We start from the raw sequence: 8,494 nt of genomic DNA on the forward strand, positions 1-8,494 counted from the left end.
CTCTGTACTGACAAGAAGGGAGTTCCCCAACCTGTAGGTGGACCCTAGAAACTATGAAACTATGAAATGAAAAAAAAATTCTAGGGGAACACCCCTTTCCCAGCTGCTCAGAGGAACATTGGTGCTGGAGGGCCTGGTATAGACCAACGGAGCTTGGGGACAGCAGGTGAAAGGGCAATACGAATCCCTAGATGCCACTGTCTGTGAAGAAAGGCATCCAACAAAGGAAAGAGATCAGGAAAGATTTGGAGGGATAGAGTCAAAAGGATTGACTGCATCAGGGAAGGCCTAACAATTTTGACTGGTAAATAATGCAGATTATTTAAAGTAGCAAGATACAATAAATATTGGGATTTCTCTCTATTATTTCCTATATTTTCCTTTACTCCAGTCAGTAACCTCAAGAGGTTTGCTATAGCTAACAAGGGGTTTATTTTCCAATGGACAACTTCCACTTATTCCAAGAAAAATTATTTTGCTTAGAACTGTTCTGGATATTTGACGTTTCACATGCATTGATTTCTTTAACTAAAGCAACTTAACTAACTTAAAAATGTTTACTACTAGTCAAGTCCCTATATAAGTTACTTCCTGTCCTGGTCTTCCATTATGACTTTCTCAATGCTGCTTTCTAGTTTATAATCTTAATTAAGAATGATTAAGAATATTTACAGCCAGGGAGATGATTTAAAATCCATGGAACGTCTGTGGAAGTTTTATCTTCTGCGGAAAACCTCCAGAACACGGGTGGCACCGGGCAACTGCCCTTTACACCATGCCTACCTGCTGCTGTCCTTGAAAGGTGCATGTAAGGGGTCCCTTGAATGTGCCCCTTGGCAAGCCAGACCTCTCCCAGTTCTCAGGAGCTGCAGGAGACCTTATATCCCTTTCTACTCCACCTCGAACCTCTTCTGCAATTTTCTTTATTCTGCCTGTGTTTCTGTTGGCTTTACAGACTCAAATCTAGCAGGGGACAACACAAATCACTGCCTGAAAGCAACTCACATCTGCAGCATGAATAAGAAGTGTATCCGATGGCGTACTGCATATGCTTCCATCTGCACCAGGAGGGCAGAGACTGGGGCGACCTGTAACCGGCGCATGTGCCACAAAGGGCTACGACATTTCTTTGAGAAGGTCCATGAGGATTTCACCAAGAGGCTGCTGTTCTGCCCCTGTGAAAATGAAGTCTGTGGGGAGCGACGCCGGAAAGCCATTGTCCCGGAGTGCTCCTTTCAGGAGAGCATCAAACCCAACTGCCTCTCTCTCTGGCATGCCTGTGTCCACGACAATATTTGCAAGTAGGTCTGGCACCAAGCAGCATTAGCACAGTGAGCAAAGCAGCCCTGATGCTGACACTCTTCTACTTCCTTCCACAGATCCCGACTGGCTGATTTCCAACACAACTGCCAGCCTGCAGACGCATCGCCAGATGGCTGCTCTCAGCACAACCATGCTGCATGCCTGCAGGCTTACCTGGGAATGATTGGTAAGTGGTGCCCACAGGGGTACATTGGGAGGGGCATGTCCTCCAGTGTACTGGGGACACGGTGCACCTGCATGTGTGCGGTGCAGAGCTGATGAGTGGGCAGACACTTTACCAGCATTTCCAGCCCCGCCCCCTTGGTGGTAGTAACAGAAATGCAGGGGTCCCTGTCCCTTCAGCCCTTCCCAGGCATCATGTATCTCAGTGTATGTAAGCACTAATGGCATCTCTTGGGGATTTGGGACAGGTACCCACATGACACCAAACTATATCAGTAACTCTAGTGTGGCGATTTCGCTGTGGTGTACGTGTGAGAGCAGTGGCAACCAGAAGGAGGAGTGTGACCAGATACTCGGCATGTTCATCAGCAACAAATGCCTCAGTAAGTGTCATGTAGGATGTCGGCCATGGTGGAGGTTCAGCATTAGCAAGTTCAAACCCTGTATCGCTCCTTGTAAGGTCTAAGGCACAGCCCCTGCGTGCAGCTTTGACCTGCCTCTTCTACACTGCAGTATCCCTTCTAGTTCATGCCACGATCCCCGCTTTGTCTGCTCTCAGGTGTTTCTATATCTTCTGCCACAATGGGCTCATCTTGGAAGTGTTCCCCCTCAAGCCTTCTCTCATCACACCAGTCCCTTCTCCAAGACTTGCTTCTGCTCTCTTAACTGTATAAAGTGCAAGGGCAGAAAAGGTGAAGAGAGGAAGCCTGGGATCATGGCATATCCAAACTCACCACCACTATCTTGTTCTTCTCTCCTTTCTCCCTGCCCTTTTATCTGACATTTGTTCACTGATAGGGCAAGTGTTTCTAATTATCTGAGAGAAAATGTAAATATTTCTGAGTGCTCAAAAATAAATAGTAATAGTTTGTAATCTGATTCTCCACTGCCTGGCCATCTCTGTGTGACTGGTCTCAGGAGCACAGTGACAGCTTCTAAATCCTGCTGGCTGAAGCTGTGTAAAATCCAACTGTGAGCAATGCCTGTGTCCTGGACCTCCATCTTTTATCCATCTCTGGCAACTTGGAAATGGACTGTATTAAAATGTAAATATTTTATGATTATAAAAGCTTTCAAAGGACATCAAATAAAGAAACAACATCACTATATGAATGTTTCATATTAGTGCCTTTTAAATGGTATTTAGTACGATACAGAAAAATCCTTCACACCCTGCAGTGCAGATACATATCTGTCTACCTAGATATATCTTCTAATCCTACCTCACCTCAGGAAGAAGGCAGTGGAGGACATACCCACAGCAGCCCCAGGCACCAGTGTGGAAGTGTTCCTTGTAGTCTGTCGTGTGTGCCTTTACCTAGGTAAACTCCCCAGAGTAGTATGCTATTTGTACGGTACCCTCCAAAGCACTGATGTGCACCCATCCAGCCACTTTTGTGCACTTCCCATATACATTATATTCCAAGATGAGCATGCAAGAAAAATCTATTGGATTCCCATTTGTCTTCTGCTTGCAGAAAACACAATCCAGTCCCAGATGCATCTGAATTACACAACTCAGGAGGGGCAGGCAGAACTGTCTTACACACCTTCTCAAAGCATCCAGGGGAGAAGCACTAGCATTTCACTTGCTTCAGGAATGATCCAGGTATGATTTCATTTTGCCACCTTCAACAGCAGTACAAGAAATGGCTTAGAGGAAGTAGCATTTGAGCAATTTGGCATTTTGAAACATGAAGCTCAGGGCCCTTGAAGGAGGGAGGCAGGCATGTACATAGAAAGGCCTGAGAAGATAACTCTCACCCCACCACTCACCATGGCTGCTCCTTCCCACAGGGGAGCAGAGGTGAAGAGTGTCATTTTTTGGCTGTGGAAGGTCTCAAGGACATCAATTCTCTACTCAGTCAGGGACCCGGTGTCCCTAGGCCCGTCAGTCTTACCTCAATCCTGGGGAAACTCTTTGAGAAGATCATCAAGGAGCACATTTGTGATGGGCCGGCATCAGAAATGATGCTCAGGGGCAATCAGCATGGATTTATTAGGGGGAGATCATGTCAGACCAACCTGATTGCCTTCTACGATCAGGTCACAAAGGCCATGGATGCAGGTGTCGCGGTGGATGTAGTCTTTCTGGACTTCAGCAAGGCCTTTGACACCGTCTCTCACCCCATCCTAGTTAAAAAACTAGGCGACTGTGGCATAGATGCCTACACAGTCAGATGGATTGCAGATTGGCTGAGGGGTCGCACTCAGAGGGTGGTGGTGGATGGGTCATATTCGACCTGGGGGGAGGTGGGTAGCGGAGTCCCCCAGGGCTCGGTCCTGGGGCCTGCGCTGTTCAATTTCTTCATCAGCGATCTGGATGATGGGGTGGAAAGTAACCTGTTTAAATTCGCTGATGACACCAAAATTTGGGGGGAGGTGAGCACGCTAGCAGGGAGGGAGAGATTGCAGAGGGATCTGGATAGGTTACAGGGGTGGGCTAACAGGAACAGGATGCGTTTTAATACGGACAAGTGCAGGGTGCTGCACTTGGGCAGTAGGAACCAGCAGCACACTTACACAATGGGGAACTCCCTACTCGAGAGCACGGAGGCAGAAAGAGATCTTGGAGTCATTATTGACTCCAAGATGAACATGGGCCGACAATGCGAGGTCATGGTTGGCAGGGCTAACCGGACCTTGTCGTGCATCCACAGGTGCATCTCGAGTAGAGCCAAGGAGGTGATCCTCCCCCTCTACGCGACGCTGGTCAGGCCACAGCTGGAGTATTGTGTCCAGTTCTGTGCGCCCCATTTCAAGAGGGATGTGGACAACATGGAGAGGGTCCAGAGGAGGGCCACCCGCATGATCCGGGGACAACAGGGCAGACCCTACAGTGAGAGACTGCGGGACCTGAACCTATTCAGCCTCCACAAGAGAAGGCTGAGGGGGGACCTGGTGACCGTCTATAGACTCACTAGGGGGGACCAGAAGGGTTTGGGGGAAACACTGTTTCCCCTAGCGCCCACTGGCATAACAAGGAGTAATGGGCACAAGTTGATGGAGAGGAGGTATAGATTGGACATCCGCAAAAACTACTTCACAGTTAGGGCGGCTAGGAGCTGGAGCCAACTTCCAAGGGAAGTGGTGCTGGCCCCTACCCTGGGGGTCTTTAAGAAGAGGCTGGATGCCTACCTGGCTGGACTCATTTGAGTCCCATTTCTTGTTCTGGGGTTTTGTTGTTTTCCCGCCCTGGCCGGGGGTCGGGCTAGAAGATCTACTAGGTCCCTTCCGACCCTTAATCTATGAAACTATGAAACTATGAAACTACTCAGAGCTGGAGACGCTGAAGGAGCCAGGGGTCAGAGCGAGATAGGTCTAGGTTGAATTAATTTCTCCTGTTTCTTTCCTAGGAGATGAAAGTGAAGACCAAGCAAGACATCTCTGAACACAGCAGCTTGCCCAGGGCCTCCTCTGTGTATTCTGGAGCTGGGCTTTCCTGGCCCTGCCCAGTTTTGCTGCTGCTGCTGCTGCTGCTGCTCAGCTCACTCTAGCCGAAAAACTGTGGCTGCCCCGCCCTGCGATTATTTTCACTCTGCACCCTGACATTTTCATACTCACTCACCCTGGGGGTCTGAGGATCTCCAGAGAAGAGGGATGCAGTCTCAGCCCAGAACAGGATGCCCTGCAAGTCCCCCATTCACCCTTACATCCTGCTCCAGGACTGATCCTCCTGCAGCTAGAGCTGCAGGGGCTGCTGTCCAGCGCCATCACCTCTCCTCGCCATTAGCACTGCCAGGAAAAGCAGCCAGTCAGGAGACACGGGGGCACTTCACAAAACTTCTGGATGTTGCTAGAACGTGCATCGTGTTTGTTTTCTGACTGAAGAGGAAGGAGAGGCACCTGCAGGAACCTGTCACACTTGCTTTGGCCAACAGCACCTTTCCTTTAAAGCAGAAAGCAGCAAGTGGGTTCCCCAAGGACAAAGATCCCTCACTCCTGGGGGTCCTGAGAATACAGCACAGCAAACCCACACACACAAGTCTTCTGTAAATACTGGCTCTGGGATGCTTCCAGGCTCATTTGAACCCTCTTCAAACCTATTCTGTTAAACATACAACAGTACGTTGCAGAGCGCGAGCAAGGAAGCTGGATTCCAGCCTCTGCTCTGACCCCTGCTCTTGGCCCCTGTTCAGCCACACCTATTTTCCACTGCTACTGCTAGACAGAGATTTAGCCTCCTGTGGTCAGGTTATATGTCTGTTCTTTGTCCCATTGTATTAAGCTTTGTCCTGCATCCTACCACCCTGCCTGGCCAGGCCATGCTTCCCTGTGAATGCTAGGAAAGAAGCAGCCAGGCTTATTGACAGTTTTTGCTGATCTGCAGTGCAAAGACCTCAGACAGCTGGAATGACCTGGTGTCCCTTCACATGCCCAAATCTCCCCTGCAGTGTCTCCCTTCTTTGCCAGGCTCCATTTCATGAACTATTTATTCTGGGTGTAAACATGTGCACTATGTAACTACTGTTCTGTTGTGCTGCAGTGGCCTGTTAAAATGTGGTGTTAAAGTGAATATTGATTTGAGTGCAGGTTAATAGTCCACAATCAATTGTGTGTAAGAGCTGCCTTATCACCCAGCTTATGTTTTCAGGAGAGCCGGCAACCCAATTCAGAGTGGCTCCTCTGCACACAGGTGTACAGTGGGAATGATGCAATGAAATTGAGCAAATATGCTCATGGAGTGGATGTAGGCCTCCCTACATTCCCCATGCTCCATTCCTCCTGGCCTCAGGATGGGGGCTGACTTCATTTCTGTGTTGCAGGTAGGGTGGCCATCATAGAGGACAGTCTGGTTGTCCTCTGTCCTGTATTGATACGAAACCCGATGCCTTTATGTCCAAAAAATAGAGGACATAAAGGCGTTGGGTTTCATATCAATACAGGGCAGAGGACAGAGTAGTAGAAAACCGGAATGTCCTCTATGATGGCCACCCTGGCTGTAGGTCCTAGAGACACTTGTCAGATGCCTCATTAATAGCGCAGCCTCCATCTCTGCACAAACAAGTTCTGTGTCCCAGCTGCACCTCTGAACAGTCTGCATTTGTTCCCACTTGAATCCTAATATTCTTTGTGCTCTACTCATTGGAGAAGGAGTTTTGTCCTCTGCTGCACAGAGCAAGTACACCCATGCAGGTGTACCTACTGGTAATTTCCAGTTACAGGAAGGTGGCAGCCACCATTGTTGAAAGAGGGATATGGAGTGCAATGTGTACCTTTGTGTTCTGGGATTGCTTGGATCAGGATGGACCATTCCACTTGTTGCCCCTCTCCGATGAAGACAGAGTCCATGGTACAGGACCCAAGGGCTCCATTTGTCCACTCTGACGTGGAGGAGCTGGCCATTCTCTGGAGCTGTGCAAAGCTCCCTCATAGTGTAGCAGGAGAAGCCATCTCCAAAGCTTATTTTGGAGAAAAGTTATTATTTATAACTTTATAAGTTATATTATTTATAACTTTTGTTATGGGACAATGGGGGGGCAGCTCTTCCTAATATCCTGCACCACGATACCCAGCAAAAGAGTGGAGTGAGAGGCTGACCGTCATTTACACATTTCTCCCCAAGCATTGTGTGCCTTCCTGCCCAGCCCGTGTGGTGTGCTGCCCCTGTGGCAACCAACTGCTCTCTGCAGTGGAATACATGGCCTAGGGAAGCTGTGGACTCTCCATCACTGGAGGTGTTCAAGAAGAAGCAGGACAGCCACTGGTTGGGGATAATCTAGGCACAGCTATGCCTGTTTTCTACCACAGATATTTCCCATGCTTCTGGGCTTTGCTGGTTGCTCGCACCCCACCCTCCCCTTGTTCTGTTACATGTTAGAGTGTTTTTAAGCCTCCCCAAAGGCATCGGGTGATGGCTACAGGTGATGCTGGGCACTTTAACTGGGATGTGCTGGTTCTCCTACTAGAAGAAAAGCTGCTGGAGGTTCCTGGCTAAAGGGTCTTGCTCCTCCACTCAGGGTTAGACTGATAGCCAGAGTTGGGGTCAGGAAGAAATTTTACCCCATGGTCAGAATGGTATGGACTGTGGGGGGTTTTGCCTTCCTCTGTAGGGTGGGGCATGGCCCTCTACTGGGAACCTCTTGAGTGTATATTGACAACATTTTGTAGAAGCAGGGCATTGCTGCCATGGTTCCTCTGCTTTATCTGTGGCAGGTTCAGGTCTTAGGTCTGTGTTGTGTCAGGGATGAGGGTAGTCTTATGTAGAATTTAGATTATGGTTTTATGGGATGGTTTGGATAGGGATGATCCTGTCTCAGGCAGGGGGTTGGACTAGATGACTTCTGGAGGTCCCTTCCAGCCCTACTTCTCTATGACCATGTCTACATGTTGCCCTAAACCTCCGGCAACATAGCAGCGTGCAACATCACCATATAGTGCACTACAGTGATGTAGCCATCACATAGGTCTACACGTGATTGCCAGACACTGCCATAGCAGCACACTCCCCTGGTATGGTGCGCTGCTACAGTGACGTAGCAGCGAGATCTAACCATGCGCCGTGCGCACAGCACAGTAACTGCCCACATTGCACTATGCTTTAGTACTTCTGAAAGGAAGTAATGAAGCACAGTGCCATAGCAACATCACCATACGGTGATATGTAGACACACCCTATGACTCCTTCAGTACCTGTCTTCCCCACTCCTTGTGTCTTTTTGCACACAGGCAGGTACAGGACAAACAGCTGTCCATTTGCTCATGGTCATTGTTCAGCTGGGGCTCTACCCTCCCAACCTCAGTGTCTGCACCACTGATTATAGCTAGCACATCCTGTCCTGAACACGCTGGGCCAAGGTTCAGGTCATTCTGGGCTAGTTGCTTTACAGTGAAAGAAATTCTGATCTGCTCAGAAACTGAAGCCTCCGGGCCTTCTCTCTAAGCATTCTCCTCTTCTGTATACCTATGCCATAGACGCTTCTGCCTCTCACACCTAGTGCCTAGTAGTGCACCCCAAACACCACTTCTCCACACACACACACACATTTACATCCACAAGTACACAAAG

General features: G+C 49.0%; 1 protein-coding gene across 3 annotated transcripts in view; it reads left to right on the forward strand.

The window, feature by feature from the left end:
* Positions 1-6,012, forward strand: part of GFRA3 (GDNF family receptor alpha 3) — an 18,966-nt gene extending 12,954 nt beyond the window's left edge. For all 3 annotated transcript variants that reach the window (XM_019506011.1, XM_019506013.1, XM_019506012.1), the window contains exons 4-8: positions 956-1,301; positions 1,380-1,489; positions 1,734-1,868; positions 2,964-3,094; positions 4,842-6,012. In XM_019506011.1, the coding sequence (XP_019361556.1) occupies positions 956-1,301; positions 1,380-1,489; positions 1,734-1,868; positions 2,964-3,094; positions 4,842-4,982 (863 nt within the window). In that variant the 3' untranslated portion in view covers positions 4,983-6,012. The remainder of the gene's footprint in view (positions 1-955; positions 1,302-1,379; positions 1,490-1,733; positions 1,869-2,963; positions 3,095-4,841) is intronic.
* Positions 6,013-8,494: the final 2,482 nt, after the last annotated feature.

This window comes from Gavialis gangeticus, unplaced genomic scaffold, assembly GCF_001723915.1.
Source record: "Gavialis gangeticus isolate Ggan-Ray unplaced genomic scaffold, GavGan_comp1, whole genome shotgun sequence".
Classification (NCBI taxonomy): Eukaryota; Metazoa; Chordata; order Crocodylia; family Gavialidae; genus Gavialis; species Gavialis gangeticus.